Source organism: Anticarsia gemmatalis, chromosome 11 (assembly GCF_050436995.1).
Source record: "Anticarsia gemmatalis isolate Benzon Research Colony breed Stoneville strain chromosome 11, ilAntGemm2 primary, whole genome shotgun sequence".
Classification (NCBI taxonomy): Eukaryota; Metazoa; Arthropoda; class Insecta; order Lepidoptera; family Erebidae; genus Anticarsia; species Anticarsia gemmatalis.
The window spans coordinates 11449777-11469414 of record NC_134755.1 but is presented as its reverse complement, the minus strand read 5'-3'; the positions used below and the strand labels follow the sequence as shown (position 1 = coordinate 11469414).

The 19638-nt window shown below is 34.6% G+C and overlaps 1 protein-coding gene across 1 annotated transcript; it reads left to right on the top strand.

Annotated features, from left to right (window-relative positions):
* The first annotated feature begins 1117 nt into the window (after positions 1 to 1117).
* On the top strand, positions 1118 to 19136 carry Fa2h (Fatty acid 2-hydroxylase). Its single transcript, XM_076119871.1, has 6 exons — positions 1118 to 1544; positions 9000 to 9222; positions 9941 to 10116; positions 12981 to 13107; positions 17633 to 17752; positions 18110 to 19136. Exons 1-6 carry the CDS (start codon positions 1239 to 1241, stop codon positions 18193 to 18195), a joined length of 1038 nt encoding a protein of 345 aa, XP_075975986.1. The 5' UTR covers positions 1118 to 1238; the 3' UTR covers positions 18196 to 19136.
* The last annotated feature ends 502 nt before the right edge of the window (positions 19137 to 19638 follow it).

Sequence of the window (19638 nt, the reverse complement as noted above, 5' to 3'; positions counted from 1 at the left end):
TTATTGAAATTATTGTAGATATTCGTGCTGTTATTATTTCGATTGAATTTTTAAAACATAAAGCTACCTAAATACTTGTCCAACTGTATGTGCATTACAAGGGTTTTTTCTCGGCCTTATTTTGTTAAAACTATAGTTGTCACTAAAATAAATGTGTTTTCATTATTAATAAATTTAATTTCATAATCTTGGACAACAGCTAAGCTGGATATAGGCTCTAATAAAATTAATTAATAATATATAAAAATAAATGAAAAGCAGGAAAATCCTTGTGCTATATTTAATTCGCTTCTTGGAAAGATCAATGAATTTTTAATTAACATTTAACTTATTACTTTTCGTTAAGGTACCTGAACCATGACACATAATCAATTTTCTTAATCGACTTTATTATTAACTATCAATCTAACATTTCAATTCTACTATGTAGGGTTATCTTAACTGAGAAACGTCTTGGTACCTACTTACTTGGATTACGATAGGTTTTTATTAGTTTAACTTACTACGTAGTCTAGTGATAGTAGACAAATGTCGTGACTGTGTTCAACCTTCGAAATTACTATTTAAATAAGTTATTGTCGTACGTACTTATTCACGAAGTGTTAGGTAGTAACTAATAACGTTTAATTTAGATTAAACTAACGGGATAGGCTTGTTCTACTGAAACTTAGGGCCCGATCTCCGCGATTCATTCTGTTGTACCTATCTCGTGAATTTGCGGCAAAAGTAATCTCCTCGATATTCTTGTTACGTAATAGAGTATTATTTCAATTAACCCCAAGCTTAGGTCATTGCCTTCAAGCCATATCGATAGAGTAGGGTGGAAACATCACTACGACAATATGTACGCGAAGAAATTACTTACTTCTCTAACTAGAGTGTGTCGCTCGTACGCCGCTGTCGCACCGCGCCGATGCAGACCACTTCGATACAAATCTATTAAAATTTTCATTCTGAACACGTCACTTTCCGCGTCGCTGTCTCTGCGGCACTGCACATGTTGTCATCCAGTTAAAGCCCCATGGAAACTCAAAGATTTTATTTACAATCACGATCAATTATAAGTCGCGTAAAAATTCCTCACCTGCCATTTATTGCACTGCCGCTAAACTGTTCGACAAGGTAGCACTCATGGTAGGCGCCGGCCCAAACATCTGTAATATCACACGAAGCATTGGCTCGCTGATAACGTATTTCAGTTGTAACAAACTCGCGGCCGCGGTTGCCGGCGCCTCACCATGACCTCTCGCAAACTTTTCCCCGTCAAATTCGACGGCGAGTATTATGACATAAAAAAGTTTTTACGCGACCATCCCGGTGGGGTGAATACCCTTAAACACTATGAAGGAAAGTCTATAGTTCATGCGATGGAGAAGTTTGGACATAGTACTAGTGCTTACCATATGATGAGGGATTTTAAAGTGGAAGGTGATGAGTTGAAGGATGTTAATTTGACGGGTGAAGTGAGTGAGAACGGGAGGATCATCACTAGTGAGGAGAACGCGAGAGATATCGAGGAGATTAAATTTCTTGAAGAACTGGAGGTATGTTTATTTATCGTTTTGTAGATGATAGATAGAGTTGGAAGACTTTGGGTGCCTAATACCGGCAGCATATTGCAATATCACGAACCTAAGATTTTTTTATGAAAACGCAAAACTGTGGACAGCATTTACTCCAATATAATTTCAAAGAAATAAATAATATATTTTGTGCAGTTTTTACAACTCTTTCGATTATCTTAATGCTACCGCGTGGATTAACGATAAGCCTGAAATATGGCTTTTTTTTTCAAAAATGCGTGATTAAACTTAAAATTCACATACAATGTAAGGAAATCTTGCTACGAATTAATATTTCAGTAGGTACAGCGCGACTATCGAGTTAAAACTACTTCTACTTTCCGGCAAAGAACTGCTAAATATTGAATTGTTACATTTTTGTGATAAATAAAACCACTGCGTTAATTTGTTTTTATTTCATGTTATGGAAACTGACTGAATATGTATGAGTTGTGACTGAAATTTGTCATACAACTTCAGTCAGTCTATAATCTAAAGTTCTGAGGTTTTTTAGTACAACTGTTTATTTCGCGATACTCAGTGGTTTTTTGTTTAGTGATAAATCTAACCATGAGCCTGTAATGGCTTTGACTTACGAAAATGATTTTAAACATACATATCATCACGCTTGTTATGTCTGAAAGTTTAGGCAGAGGCGTGTGAAATACACTTGCGTCTCACCTTTTACGATGTTACGAGCCCAAAAATAAAGCCTATTTAAAATTATTACCTGTTGCACAAAATTATAGTCCGATTTATTCTGTGTGAGATTAAAACCTGTTGCTCTCAAGCAAATTTGAAATGATTCTTATGTACCTATGTGGCAATAGCCTCGCCATTTATTACATGGGATAGCTCGGCCTACACCTTCGGGTATACCATTCCTAGTGTTATCTATGTACCTATTTGTATTTAAACTGTGTTGCTGGCTGAATACGGCATAAAACAAAAGATCATCGCCGTCGAAATAAAAAAAATATCTAAGCACTCTACCCAAGGTATCTATCTTAACTCTACGATTTTAGCTATCCTACCCCAGTTACATTCATTATCATTATTATTCGTGTCCAGTATCATCCAAAACCTCCTTCAGGAATAAGTGTCCTTCAGGAATAAAAGGTCAAGGCCGATAAAATACTGCACCCTTTGAAAATAAATAATATATTCCAGTAGTGTAGTGCGTAATTATCAATAATTATACACAGGTGACAGACTACGGGGTCATAATTATATAGATCCACTTTAATTATTCAATTATAATAAGTGTTAATAGCAGCTGGAGCGCTTTTTGTTCCGCGAAAACGTAACGTGGGACTTTCAAGGCTTGCTAACATATTTAGGCGCGGTTTTCAGGAGTTTTCCCCGTGGCCTACCTATGTTGTTTACAATACTACTGCCGTGCCCAAGAATCGAACCCCTTGACAGCAGTTTCCAACGCTTATATCATCTAGATAATATTAATTACTTTACTTCCCTTTTAATTACTTATTTATGTATTTACTTTACCGTTTATGGTCCACTGATGTCAAATTACGGCAAAAGGTCAAACACCTGGGCTAAGGCACCTTCATAGATGGGTGACCAAATCTAAACGCATGATTGTCATTGGACTGTTGTCTGTGTAAGGTTAAATATCGATTTCATAACTGACGGATTTAGGATATTACTTCGCTTTTTAACTTGAACTACGTAGTTTAGACAGGCCAGTGCCTTAAGCTTTTAAAAAATATGTTTTTGGTGAAACCTATTTTACCAAACCTTAGAACTCTTAGATAGATACGAAGCAACCGCAGGGCCTTAGACCGTGGCGTAGCAACCGAGGGGAAAAGCCTTTATATCATCTGTGCGACTGTGCCTCAGATATAGACTGAATAAGCAGAAATATAGCATGTTATATGTATAGTTCTTCTATATAATTACTAGCTTAGTAATAAAATTCTAAACGGTAGTTTTACGCCAAATTTATAAGTAACTAATACGAATCCAGTATTTTAGTCTCACTTGATACAATAAATTATAGTTATATGCATACGCATGCACCATTTTGCGATTATACACAATTATAATTTAGATAACAAAATAATATAGCGTAAAATATATTGCAATACATATTTTTTTATTTATAAAGTTATATTACCTGTTACGAAAGGCTGACCACCAAAATAAATAATTAGTTATAATTAAATTATAACATAATTATTAAAAAAAAATTCTGTAGTTCGACATTGAATATTTTATTATAAGTAAAAAAAATGTTTAAATATTTATTCGGTTTGTCTATGCTTGGATTCGCGAATATTCGGTTTGAAAGTCACCGCCGCGCTCTATTTCCATATTTCTTATTACCTATACCATAAATAAAATTCATCAGTTATTTAAGAAAAGAAGCTACGCACGTAGTAGTCGTAACCGGCGCGGCGGTACTGTATGACAAGTTGCATGGATGTGAATAAGGCATAGGAAGTTTGTAAGGATCGTACCAAGTCGCGTTCTTTGGTCCTCTGCCTACGGGAAAAAGGGCGTGATTTTATATGTAAGTACAAATTAATTGTTTAGTCTAGTTACTTTTAACCCAAAATTGCCTAATAAAAATCGATAAAACTTCGTAGAATCAGTAGACGGCGTGTTTGTCTGTGTATTAGTCATATCTCTCGTATCTACATAGTGTACAGAGTAAATATTGTACAGTGAATGAATTCTACGTTTGTCACGTAACAATAGTACACTGCTCATTCATGGCAAGATCAAAATTTGCTTTGTAGAATTATGAATATAAAATTAGAGACATTAGATTTTTTACACCAATCCTCAGAGTTACTAAGATCTTTGAAAATGACAGACGTGACATAGGTATAATTTATCGTGCCTTTTATAACCCGGAGGAGCTCGGAATGTATAAAGTCCCATCAACAGTACAATCTCGGCAAGCGTAGCTGAACCTCAAATACTGCGGCTGTTGTTAGCTAAGCCTCGAGCTTAAGTTTTCGCGCACTTAATTAAATAAAAGACATTGATACAACTTGTATTTTCACTTTTCAGCTTGTTGCTACTAATGAAATTCATAAAATAAATTCTTATAAGGTGTAAATTTCGTCCTTATTACATAAATAGGTAATGTATTTAATTATTAATATACCCTACTGTACTTTCTCTACACTGTGTACATATCAGTTAGTATTGATATCGTCACACCTGGGCCCGTTATCAACATTTCGGCAGGTGATAACGTTGCCTACGTGATACGTTTACTGTCTGTGTCATCGTTACCAAATATACGGCATTATCACGAGTATAATGCAATATCTTACTTATTGTACTATTAATGCATGATTAACACAGTCAGTGAGCCTAACCTTTCTTCCAACTATGTTAGAGTCGGCTTTCAGCCTCACTAGATGCAGCTGAATACCAGTATTCAACATGGAGCGATTGCCTATCGGACCTTCACAGCCCAGTTACCAACCAAGCTTCTGACAACGGATCACGACTGCCAAAGATCTTTAAAAAATTACAGCCGGGACCCACAATTGAACGTATCCTCCGAAACTATGGCGATAATAGTGGCATGCAATCATTCAAAAAGTTCTATCAACATTTTTGTCATTCGCAGTTTCTATCAAAAAATGTCATTTCTTTTTAAATCTCGCTTCAGGCAAAGTCAAACTACAACATTCACCTATATTTTAGCCTATATAAGTTATCTAGGTAACTAGGTTTTCCAATAAAGCTTAATGAGCACGTCACCGACCCATCCCATCGTGTTCAAAGCTGCGTGTTGTTGTCAGACAGAAACAATAATTTATGTTGTTACGAACGCTTCCATCTATTATATGAAACACTAGTCGCTTCTATTTATAGTGTACCTAACTTATAAATATAATTCAGTATAAAAATAGCCGTAAAACGTTTAATAATGTAAAGATAAATAATAATAATATAGATTAGTTACTCTTTCGTTCTCGGATTTTTTACTTTCTAAATGAAAGAAAAAAATCCGAGAAGAAATAAGAGAGATGTTTACAGCCTAGCCTATAATATCCGTACCAGTAAATCAGAACCTAAACCTAAAAATAAAGTTGCCTTATTGTCCTATAAGGTATGATAGGTTAAATTTGTATAAGGCATCTACATAGTTGATAAAGAAAGGAAGGAAAAAATTTAATATAGTTTTGAATTCGGCTCATAATTTATTTTTTTCCGTAAATCGTTAACGTAGCTAATATAACAGAGAAAAGAAAATGTAGGTAAATATATTTTGTGGTTCCTTAACTGTTAATTTAAACATATTTTTTGCAATCTTAACGACAGCAATGTTATGTACAATTGTAGGATTTTTTTTAAGAGGATGTTAGACTGAAGGTCCAGGTTTTTTATTTTATTTTATGAATAGAAGTTATAAGCTGACCTACTTATTAAATTCAGTAAAAGAGCTCGAATATTGAAAAAAATAGTAGCTTGTTAAAATTGCCTCTTACAAAATCCTTTAGTAGCTACCTACAGGGAGGTGTTTTGTATTTTGTTATACGATGTATAGACTTAAACATTTTCTACACATAAATATGTATTTCTTAAATAAGCTGCAAGCAATACTCGTGTTCAATTCGTCATTGTCGTATTTAGCCTTGACACTAATCTGTGCTTTTAATTTAATCATGTACAGGACGATTTGATGGAAAGAATACAACGCTTTACGATTGCTTTAATTGTAAATGACGTTATGTGTTCATGAAACGGTAAAAATAAATTTACATGCACATTTTTGTGTAAAAAACTTTTGTTTAGAAACAGCAAGGCTTCAATAAGGTCACTTTTCAGTCATTTATTTGCACATTTTTTATATACTTAATATATTATATATCGTTAGTGTGCTATGATGTCAATAATTTATATAGCATAATATAATATAATTACTACTATTACTTCAAAATCTACAATGACTTTGATATAATCTGTAATTTTGTAAGTTTACGTATAAATAAATAAATGATTAAGCAGATTGCAATCATTACTTTTTTTAACTAAATTGAATATTCTTTGGCTAATATTCTTTCATTAATAAAATTGGCTGAAAATTCCGCCAGCTTTTACATCCCTTTCCGAGCTAGTCGAAGATTTAGGCCCCAGTTACTTAGTTATTGTAACGACGATTATATTTATTTGATAGGTTATTAATAAATAAATTTAACCCACTACTGTCCCATTGCTGGGCAAAGGTCTTCTACTCTTCTCCCGTAAGGAGAGAGGAGCAAGGGCTTGAGTCCACCACGTGGGCCAAGTGCGGGACCTAATAAATTATCAAGTCGAGTTTTTTGAAAAGTAAGGTATGATTTCAAATGTCAAATTAAAATTAGGTTTCATTGATTCCTTGTAAGTAGTTAGATAAGATAAGGTTCGAGGATGTGCTTGACGGCGAGTCCTCTCCACGCGTCATTTCGTTATCGGCAGGAAGTAGAGGTATGGAGTTTTAACAAATAGAAAAACATAAGTGTCTTGAGAACTTGAAATAGAAATTAAATATTTAAAGAGTATATATTTATATTACATGTATACACTCCCTTTTTCAAATTTATGTTTACTCATGTCTACTTGCATAGTATACAGTTCAAAATGTTGAACTACTACGGCACGTTTTGTATGCAAGTTGTGAAAAAAACTTTATAATGAATGAAGAAAACAGCCTGCAAGTCACTGTGTATTGTCATTGACTATAGGAACTTTTAAATGTACTACTTGGAAATACATAATAAAGGTATATTTTGTGTTACGTCTACAACAAACAAGGGCTCTTGATCGCCGACTTAAAAAAGCTTTTGTGTATAATATTTGAGTCAGCACCTGAAATCAATGAGATTGCTTGTGCAAGTTCTTAGTAGTAATTGGTACAGTATTTTGGGCTTATCGCAACGGATTGGGGCCTTATTTATTTAAATAATGACACAATCAAAAGAGAGGTATTTGTGAGTGATCATGCGTCCCCAACGTGGGCAGTATCGCTCTTGGCTTTTCAGGGGGGGCGACAGCGGGTACAAAGATAAAGGTTAGGTAAAAAAAAAATTGATGCACATCTATCATGTTAGTAAAGGTACTATGCTACCAATCATTTGTAAACCCTCATATGCATTATGCATAGCATAATAATGGTTTCATGTAAAACTTGTTCAAAACCTTATGTGAAAACTGCCCGGAAGACTTTTGACACACTTTACTTCGGTACTCTATCTTTTGTACTTATTGGGTATGTTTTACTCGTCTGTAAGGGTCTGTTTAATTACCATGCAGCAATAATGCAACATAACATATCCAATTTCTTTATTAATTTATTATATTTTCTGATACCTACTTAGTAAGTATGTTGTGTTATAATTTTTATTTGCAATCTAAATCTTTATTTATATTACTCACTATTGAAACAAACACGTTGAAAAACCTTGCCAATTCACTGTGACTTGTGTGTTTCCTACTTATATTATAAATGCGAAAGTTTATAAAATATGGATGGATGTATGTATGTAGGTAATGTATGTTTGTTACTCTTTCACGAAAAAACTACGAGACGCATTTTAATTAAATCCGGTACACTGATAGCTTAAACACATGACATTTTTACCCCGGGAAATATTTTCACGTGCATAATACGATTACTGATCTTGAGATCTCGGATTCGATTTTAAACACCTCTGTCTGCACCTTCGGGCATAACAGGCGCGTTGTTACGTATACATAATATACATAAGTAGATGCTAAAAACTGTGTTAAATAATGGTTTATTATCACCTCAGCCGATACGAAGTGATAACGAGCATTGTTTGTAGGGTGCCATAAAATATGATTACGTGTTTGGGCGTAGTTTTCATGAATTCCTTCTTAAATATCGAATTGGCATATAATGTTTTTATTGAATGTCTTGTGTTCTTGTGTATATAATTGCGGTAATATTTTAATAAGAACTGTAAATAAATCATTACTGTAATCTGTTGTAAATAATAATAAATATCGTAGTTGTAGTGGACCTAGACCATTTGCTGAGCAGATGTGTTAATTTACCTACCTTTTGTTATGTAGGTGTTTAGTCATTTACATTAGAAGTATCATTTTCTCCTTATGTAGTCCTTAGTCCTCGTGAGCTTTAGGCAAGGACTTTTAATTTTTCATATTATAAAACTCCCAGTTATTATCACACAATCGAGAACTTATTGACAGAAGAACACTTTTTCCTGTCTGTCATCGAAATGTGATAATCAGGTAATCTTCTTTATAACAATTATAAACCCATCTAAACGTTAGATTTGAAATCCTGGCCAGCGTCTCAAATTCCAACCTAACATTTATAAATGTTTTTATATTTATTTATTTATAAATGGAAAACATTCAACAAATATGTAGGTTTTGCTCTACAGCTTACTCTATGACTTTAATAATCAAGCTCCTTCTTTCCAGGGCAGACTAGACTGGTCGAAGCCGCTCCTATGTCAGTTGGATGCCATAGCGCCCCACTATGACAAGTGGGTGAACACAGCGGTGTACCGTAAGTGCAGGCTCTTCGCCAACCCGCTCCTGGAGAGCCTGACGTACACGCCATGGTACCTGGTCCCCATGTTCTGGATACCGATCATACTGTATCTAGGAATTACTCAGTATTTAGAGCTGGTCGCTTGTGGAGGTAAGGTATATATGTTATATATGTATTTATAATAATAATAGTCCCCATAGAACCCCACTTTATCCAGTCCATAAGCACCCCATCCCTAGAGCCCAAGTAGTTTCCTGTTATTTTTTATATATTAAAGCCTCTACGTGTTGGTTTCGGCCCCACGCACACCTTCCAAATGTCCGGGACTCAGTAGTTAAATATGAAATAAACTCTTATAAAGTATCTTAACCGAGATAATCGCCCCACTAGATTACATCTTAAAAGGTCTACTGTTTAGCTTTGACAGCGTAAAGGAAATCAAATAGCGTTACTTTTCTGTGGCCTTTTTCAAGCATCTATCGCCACATGAACTTGTACGCCTGTCACCTACTACAAAGAGGTATTTTGCCTAAAGTATACCTACATCTGTCTAACGGCTGTAAAAGCTTTACTAATTGACAGCCTCTCCATAATAGTGTTTGGGCAATAGCAACCGCAAGGTCAAATGCAAGGAAACGACGAATTTACACCTTATTAATTTGAAACACATGATGTCGTATCCAAAAATCAAATGAAAGAACGTACATAATACTTATGTATTAATTAAAACATCGCAAAATTAATGGAGTGGCTGTTTGTTTAAGCTAGGTATGTAAAACTAGTCCTTTAATTTATTATTAGTAAACGCGGACAACATTTTGCATCACGCCGTCCTGCAAGAAATTACATAAAGCCTTTTCCATTTCAGATGCATGTGACCAGTCGTCTCTCACAGCTGTACAGTTTATCGTTCATCTACTCATAGGTGTGTTAGTGTGGACAGCCCTGGAGTACTCGCTACACAGATGGGTGTTCCATCTCAACCCTGGATCCAATGTCACTATGATCAAGATCCACTTCCTCATACATGGCATGCATCATAAGGTAAAGAATTTTATAGTCCACTTGCTGACTCGCGTAACTTCGCTTGCGTCACATAAGAGAAAATGGGTCAAGATTTTCCCCGTTTTTGTAACATTTTTTACTGGTTCTCTTCTCCTATTGGCCGTAGCGTGATGATAAATAGCCTATAGCCGTCCTTGATAAAAGGCCTATCTAACACAGAAAGATTTTTTCAAATCCGACCCCTAGTTCCTGAGATTAGCGCGTTCAAACAAACAAACTCTTCAGCTTTATAATATTAGTATAGATTCCTAATAGGGGCACCTATTGAGCTTGCTGCCGGAGTCGAGGCCACTATAGTCTAACAACTTAGTTGAGTGTCTTATAAGTAAGGTATACAAAATTCAGAATAAAGCACATCATTGGTCCGTAGGCTTATTCTTAGAAGCGAGAGCGAGAGACTGAATTCTTCATGGCTGTCTACTAAGTAGTCGGACTATAACTAGTGGCGATATCCTCGCCGATTTTATAAGTATAGTCAGGTGGCCGATTAGAAAGAATAGTAGGTACCTATCTACTTCCTATCTCTGTAGGTATGAGTACGTTGAAGGGATATGACGGAACCAGAGATATTTAATCAATTCTCACAGGATGCTAAAATGATAACTCTTTAGGATTATTTACAGAACAAAGGTTACTAAAGTTCTCTGATAAGACAAAACTGTTTTTAGTGTTTTATATCACCGGAAATGTAACTCGAACGTTTACGAAAATCTTCTCATTAAAACCGCTTATGGATTTGATAAAATCTATATTTTTATCATTAGCCCGGCGACATGTACTTACTTTATCAAAATGTGTGATCAGATACGATAAGAACAACAAATTTGTGTGAATCATATCTACTTCCGATGATATAACGATATAGTTCCACGATATAGACGAATGGTGGAATTATAATATGATGAATGACAAAAATTTATGATATTTTTTACGACTCATAGGCGCTGCTTTTAACAAACTTCTTTTACCGAGTTTTTCTTGAACTGACAAAATCTTGTGGTGGTCAGATTTCATGTTCGTATGCCGCCGTAACGTTTCTTCGTATCGTAATAGAACCACATAGAGATTATCCCTCTTGTAGACTTAAAAAAAAACACTGTGTTACATGACTGTCCCTGAGAAGTTGGCTTACTTTCATTCTTATTTCATCATTCAACGTGACTCATAAAGTGGTTGAAAATAAACCCATTCTAAACCCGTGATATGTCTATTGATTGATTTGAAAAAGTCATGTAATAAACATGATAATAGAATGTTTTTATTTTATATCTTATCTTTGTTTTGGGTAGACACGAGTCCAAAGACTATTTCTCAATTGATTTGAGTTGTCTTTGGCCTAAATATTTATCAGGTAAGAATAGATAATAATCTGAAATCAATCATTCAAACTCTCATGTTTTAAAAAACTAAACAATATGCATGGTTTTCCCAGCGGGGAAATAAAACTCCAACATTTAATTTTACTCCGGCCAAGAATATAATAGTTTTTCATCATAAAAAACAAAGGTGCTATCTGTCTATTTTTTTTGCGACAGCCAGTTTTTTTCTTATTTATGTCAGTATAATATTATTACCAGCCAGGAATGTTAGAGATTTATATTATTGTTCTAACGTGTGTTGCTTTAAAGAATATAAGGGTCAGCGCAGACCAAGAGGAGCGCAGCGGAGAGGATTTTTTTAACGCACCTGAAAATCAACTTTAAAGTCATTAATATAAAGTGCATAATTGCTTGAAACTGAAAAAAAATGCTCGCGTGTCCTCGAGGATGCGCGGGTATCCCCGCGCGGCCTCGCGTCGCCGCCGCCGGCATCGTACGAGAACTTTCAATGTTGTTACTGAGTTTAAAGAGGGAAAACGTCATTTTTATTCTTCTCCAGCCAAACGAGCAATTATAATCATGGCCCAGTCCACTATTGTTGACGAACTTTCACGAAAAACTGGCTGTTTAATGTAGAATGGTAACCTAGAACGCTTTCCTCGCGCAGGCTCGAGCAGTCGCGAGCATGCTCGAGCATCTGCGAGCCGTAAAGAAAATGCTCGAGACCGCGCGAGGATTATTCCGGTCTGTCTGCGCTGGGCCTAATAGGTTGCATTTTATTAAAAAAAAATACACAATTTTCATCAGCGTCGTAATTGAGACATTCAAAAAACGGCCACCTTGTTGCACAGAGGTCCAATAGAGTTAATTTTTACGTAACATTTAATACGTTTGTCGATTAGTTATTACGCTTTGTCATCAAAAAATCTTTATTGTCCGTTTATTTATTTAGTAATGACTCACTCGTCAAGATTAATCTGTAAATGATGATTAATTACAGATAATAGCTCGTGACAGTAGAAACCTATACATATTTTATTAATGTATTCGATGTCGACACGTTTGTGATGTTTGTCATCAATCATGAATTGATAAACTGTTTTGAAGGCTCTAGGATCCCATCGAGGTCTTAGATATGAATCTTAGTAAGAGCTATAAAATGACACTAAGAGTTATTATTCCAACTGTTTTGATTATAAATTGAATTTAAAACTGTTAACGCGATAGGATAAAAACAAACGTTGGAAAATAATACAAAACTAGAATAAGGCAAGTCTGTTTAACGGCCACGTTAGCTTACGCTAAAAAGCCTAAAACGAGATAAGAATAAGGTTCTAATAAATCAATCTCATTAGTTCGGAAGGTAAAGTAGTAGTAGAGTCGGAGAATAGGGCACTTTTTTGGTTTTAGGCACCAAAGCTGCCAGAATTGATAGTTTGGGGCTAACAACATTTACGTGTTGATTAAATTTTTTTGTGTGATTTTTCGTACTTTTATAATTCCTCGATATATTTTTGCCCACAGGTACCGTTTGATGGTCTTCGGCAAGTGTTCCCGCCAGTGCCAGCGTTCGGTCTCGCGGTCTTCTTCTACTCCATCATTCAGCTGATCATGACCTACCCTCTTGTTAAGATGACGGGAGGAATTATCGGTAAGAACCTTAGTCTTTCATTAATTGCTGAATATAAAACTAGCAGGCAACTAGTACTTGTAGCTGTAGTAGTGAAAAAAAAACATTTTACCTACCGAAATCTTAAATTTTGCATGGACATCGCTCAAAACTTAACTTTCGCGTTGCATGTTTTATTTTTTTAGGTATTCCAAGATAAATGCGTAAATTCCCGTGTCCTATTATTAATGGACATCGATATCGCAATATCATGTCATGGCTTTTGCAAAATTCTGAATTTATAAAGACCCACGTTTACTTAAAGATGATGTATGTGGGAACAAGTGGTCACTACGTCACTACCTTGCATCAAGTGCCTTGGCTCTCATATGAAATAAATATTAGCTTGTTCGAGGAATTAGTTCTTTCTAACCGTTTGCATACGTCATTCTAATTGGTATTAATAATGAAAAAGTGAAAGTTACTTTTTCTTACTGTCATTTTAATACATACATAAAATCATGTCTTCTTCTTATAGGAGTAGTAGGCAGAGACCAGAGATCGCAACTTGGTACGATCCTTACAAACTTAATTTGCTTCATTCACATACATCTTGTAATACAGGACCGTCGGTTAAGAGTGCTACGCACCTGACTTTTTTGCATCACCGATATGATCTGTGAATGTCTTTCTAGAGCGTCATTTATATTTGCATTGCTAAAGCAACACATGGATAAAAAATATGTCGGGGAAGGACAAAGGCCCTTTTTTCTTAAATTCGATTTTTTTTAATAGCCAGGGTATCTACAATTGTAAACCTCCGTAATTTAATAATTTCTAGTGCACTAGTTATTAAATGAGTACCTATGTAGTCGGACCGTTTGTAAACACCACAAGTGGTCGGTAATGCAACCTACTCGAAGCAATACTATGTCCTTGGAGTGCCGCGTGTAGCACAGAGTTCAAGGTTCACTGATAACAGCATTTACTAAGTTCAACTAACATTATCGATAATAGCTGAATATGTGCAAAGGATTATTAGTCCATTCCGATGGGATTCTATAGCTGATAGCTGACCCGCGCAACTTCGCTTGCTTCACATCACATAAGAGAGAATGGGTCAAAATTTTCCCCGTTTTTGTAACATTTTTCTTTGCTACTTCGCTCCTATTGGTCGTAGCGTGATGAAATATAGCCTATAGCCTTCCTCGATAAATGGACTATCTAACACTGAAAGAATTTTTCAAATCGGACCAGTAGTTCCTGAGATTAGCGCGTTCAAACAAGCAAACAAACTCTTCAGCTTTATAATATTAGTATAGATAAGTGTTCTTAAGCTTGCCGGATTTCTTTGGATTACCTATATTGCAGATCAGTGTGATAAAATATTGGCATTGTGTTAAATGCTTTTGGAGCCAAAATATCCAGCGGAATGTAATTTTTTTTAAGGTTTTCTATACGTCTTTAAGTAAAATGTATATTAGATTCTTGTGTTGCAAGTGCTGATATTTAAAAAAAATACAAAACTAAGATTACTAATACTATTGCAACAAAAATATGAATATTTTTAGTTATAGACCGTCAACTTTTTGTATGAGGCAGTTTAAGAATACTTTAGTGTCGTTAAAATGTGTATTTTTCGAGTAAAGGTTTTTAAAAATTTCGTCTCATTCCGCTTGCATAAAACGGTTCACATTTAACATTATACAATAGCTCGTATTAGGTATGTATTTGTAATAGTAAACAAATGATTGGTGTATTTATAGAGTGGATATCTGAATGAATGATGAATGGTGATTGCTGATTACGTCTGGTGCAGCCGCGGGAGGTCTCGTGTTATTTGGGTTATTGGCACACGAAACACGTTAGTAAAGGAAGGATGTAGAGCATCGTAGAATTCTTAGAGCATTGTATTTTGTACGGTAGTCTTGAAGTATAACTTTTCGCATCAAGTCATATTGTGTTTGTAAGAAGATGCTTTTGTTTTTTTATTATAAGCGGACGACACATCTTTGCAAATGATTTTTTCGGGTCCATCTCACTGGTCCCCTTGAGACTTGAGTAGTCGGGACAACTAGCGCTGTTTTGTCCCCGTTGTCCCGTTACGGGACAAGCAACCCATTTTAGGGCTAATATTGCCCGATAACGCGTTTTAAAAAACGACAAATATGATGTAGTACCCACACATGAATTATGTCCGGTTATATTCAGAAAATCTAAGAAAAAGGGTCCAACAAGAAAATTTACTAGGTACATTTCTTGCAGAGCTCTATGCTAACACAATGTAGTGTGTACCAATTAGTTGTTACGGCTGATATCAGACAATACGTGCTACGTTTATGTCGAGGGTGTCATCGTGTGGAAATTGAGAGGTCACGGGTAGGGCTGTCTCATGAAGACCGATGAGAAGTGCTTGTATATTCTCAGATGAGATTCTAGAATTGTTGATACCTAATTTTGATTGGAGTCTCTGCTGCAACTCCAATTTTAAACTCTTAAACTTGCATGTTTATTATAATTCTAACAGGATACGAGAATTAACACGAATACGCATTACACCTTATTGCGGCTGACGATTCAGCGCCTGTTAGGTACACAGTATTCAGAAAGTACTACACCTACAGCCTATAACAAAATTGGTGTAAAAAAAATCTTACAATTTCGTAATTGTCAATATCTGTTATGTACAGAATTTCAAATCAATCAAATACCTTCAGTAACTGTAGGTATCAACGTTACCTTTCAGTTATGGACTTTTAAGTATTTAAATAATTTTATCTATACTTTGTTCTTACTCTAGATTATTTATTCAAATAGTTAGATAGTAGATTAGTAACTTAAAGATACTATAGACACACACATCCCTAGAGTTCATGAAGTAATTTCGGCTAGCCTAATAGGAGTTTTAGTATTATGTGGCAATAGACGGAAATAGGCACGCATCATTCACTCATCAAGTGACAAGTGTACCTACTTGTTCCTTTTGTACAGATATTGTAATTGTTACACAATCTATATCTAGTGAGATGTAGAGCTATCATGTCTTATAAGACAATAGACATATATTTTTTAAGCTTTTTGTCTCAGCTCTCTTTTGTGTCCATCTAAAGGGCAAAGACCTCATATTACTTCTGAAATTGCTATTTCGTGTGGTCTCCCTCCACGCTTGTCCTAAGATTATTACGATTATTAATTATCCTAAATATGAAGGGAGTCTGTTTATTGGATACGACTTTTTCTGTTGTCAGCCAGTTATCGTTGCTTTTCAGCCATTGGTTTAAGTTCGTTACTGCAAAAGTATTAGTATTTTGTGTTATTCCCATAACTGTCAAAGGGAAATGGAGTTAGAAAAATATTGATAGCATATTCAAAAGTTCTAGTAAAGTTTCAAAGCTGCTAAATTTTTGCACCTTCGTACATGTTGGGTAGTCGTAGGTATTTGATGAATCATAGGTTGCATATGCGTTGGTGTGTTAAATTATCATCACCCTGAACTATTTATTTTGGAGATAAGCCTTGTTTCCTTCTGCGTCAATGAACACCTCGCACTGATAAAATTAAATGCATAGTCATGTCCCACATTTATTCTGTCATAAAGTTTTGTGGGTGTGTTTCATACACTTCTGGCTAGACCTTTGATTATAAGAGGCGTGATATTATGAATGTAGTTTCCAAAAATATTAGGTATGCCGATTTTATAAAGCTATTTTTTTTTTCATTCTAAATCGTATTGAGTTAAAAAAAACTGTAATGGTCTAACGAACCAGCATAGTGGTCGTAATTCGAATCAAGAACGCTTTACACGGAAGTCTGATAGTAATCACAAGGCTATCACGCCGTTTTGTCTATGATAACAAATACACAATATTGAACAAAAATTAAACAAGTAGGTGACATAGTAATCATTATAATTCGTTAGTAATCCTTTTACTTTGATTGATAACGGGTACTAAAAACATCAAACATCGATAACACCCATGATGCAATTTTCCGACTAAGCCTTTACGTTCAATAAAATAATAACGATATTTAAGAAATTTATTGCGCTTACTCACCCCTAAAATTGATGCAAAAAGTGACAGGAAATGATGAAATACTCACTAATTCAGAACGAGGATTTTCAATCATTAAACTTCTTATAAAACTAAGTAATTAACTACTTTTTGTTAAATGATGCTGAATGCTTACACTTACGGCTGTTACACAGACCAGTGTGAGAATCAAGGTGTGTTTTTTAAACTAATCTTGATTTTAAAAATTATTATTAAAAAAGACAACTCCCGCACTAAGTATTGCTCTTGCGTCGCAGGGACTTTTACAAACGAAACGAACAAGCACAAAGTACAACCAGACCCGAAACAACTATTTGTGGATCGCACAAATAATTGTCCCGCGTGGGAGTCGAACTCACGACCTCTCGACGCTATGGTAGCGGCGTGGTGACCTAAACCGCTGCGCCACGGAGGCAGGCTTAGTCTAGATTAGCTAGTAGACTAGTATAGACTAGACTAGTAGGATACTTGGGAGTATTACCTTATATAATTTTTAAATTTGTTTTTGTCTACAGGTTACTTGACATACGACATGATACATTTCTACGTACATCACGGGTCACCGCGTGACGGCTCCTACTTGTACGCGATGAAGAGGTATCACTCTAATCATCACTTCATCAACCATGACAAAGGTAAGTTTGGGACATCGACATCTAACCTATAATTATTTTAAAAACCTCTCCCTCTAGCTACTTTAATGAAAGGGACACCTTTTGTTAATAAAATTGTAAGATAGAAAGTAGTGTTTTAGTTAGAAAATTACATTTCATATTCTAGTAAGCCTTGTTAAAAAAAAATGAGCGAGACACATTAATTAGGTACATAAGTGAGAGACGGTGTTAGAATTTTCCCAATAAAAGACTTCAAATTAAACTGTTTTTAAAGCCATATATCTAATTTGGTACCTCGCGAATAGATTTAGGTACTAACTGAGCACCTAGGTACATCCCAAGGGCTGTGAAAATTGTAATTCTTTTTTTTTGTTGCAGCATTTGGAATTAGCAGTAAGCTGTGGGACCACGTATTTAGAACTTTAGTGCACGTCAAGAAATTAAAATTTAGTTTACATTGGTAATTACAAGTGACAAGTGTAGCATTACTAATTAGAAAAATTTGATATTCTTGCCAAAGGTTTATTTGTAAAATCTCCAAAGAACAAGAAAAGTCAAAATTAAATGTATGAACAGAAAAAAGTCGCAGGCTGTTACATAAGTACCACCTTATTATTTTTAAAGCTAATGTTTTAAAAGTTTAGTTCGATATTCGAAAAAGACAAATATAAAAAAAAAAGATTTTCGGACTGTGGTATTGCGCTATTTAATGCGTTTAGAACATCATTAAATTAATTTGTATATACGATTTTAATTTCATTAATAAATGGTCGTACATAGCAATGTCACTTATGCCTTAAAACATACAGTATGCCTTAAATTGAAGTGCCTGAAACATTAGTAATGGCCAAGAATATAATTATATTTCAATATGCATACATTTAAGCCCATTTAGGGGAACATGACTAAATCTGTGATCGTTTTAATTATACATAGAGCAGATCTTACCGTTGTCTGATAAAAAAATAAGAAAGGTAGGTACCTACCTATATTTTACGTTTTGTCAGAGAATCTGCCAAAATATTATCTGACGACAAAATAATCGGTTCTTATATGGTTATTGAGATAAGTTGCATGTGCGAAAGGTACTTAATTGTTATATAACAGTTATATAAGTATTAAGAATACCTAAGAACAAAATATAGCAAAATGTTTTACCTTCGTAATGATTTCATTTACGCAAATAAATATTCATATTCACATAATTTACCTAATTTTAGATTATATTCTTTTAGTTTTTATATCTTAAAGTGGGACTAAATTGTGCTGTTATAGAATTAAGATCACATTAGTTATGTGTTTCTGAAAGAACAATTTCGTTCTTTTGGCCATACGTCATAGGTAGATAAAGAATTGTTACTAATTTAGCTACTGCAAATAATGTACATACTTATTTTAATATACTATTTATTATAAGTATACTTATTTATAATAAAATGGTTTCTGTTCACAAAATTGTCTTATTTAATTTTACTCCATGCCATTCCTCTGCTTCTGAATCGAAATTGTTATAAAACATGATACTTTTTTTATTTTTCTTCATGTATCTATGGAGATGCAGCAGTATAATGTCTTTAAAACTTCGATTGCATGTCATTTGCTAGATGACTCACAGACACAGATAAGATGCAACATATTTTTGTTATAATAGGTAATTGTAATTTATTGCGTAACATATACCTAGTTATACCGTGCAATCAACCTGCATTGTGAAAAAAAGATAAAATATGTAACCGTTATCCATATAACTAATTACTTAAACTTTATGCAATAAATGTACGTGACATGATTAGATGGAAACTAATATTATTGTATTACTTATTAGTTTACGTACTAATTTTAAACGAATAGCAACCTTTTTTCTACACTTCCTGACCTATAGAGCAAAATTAAAATTTTAAATTCGA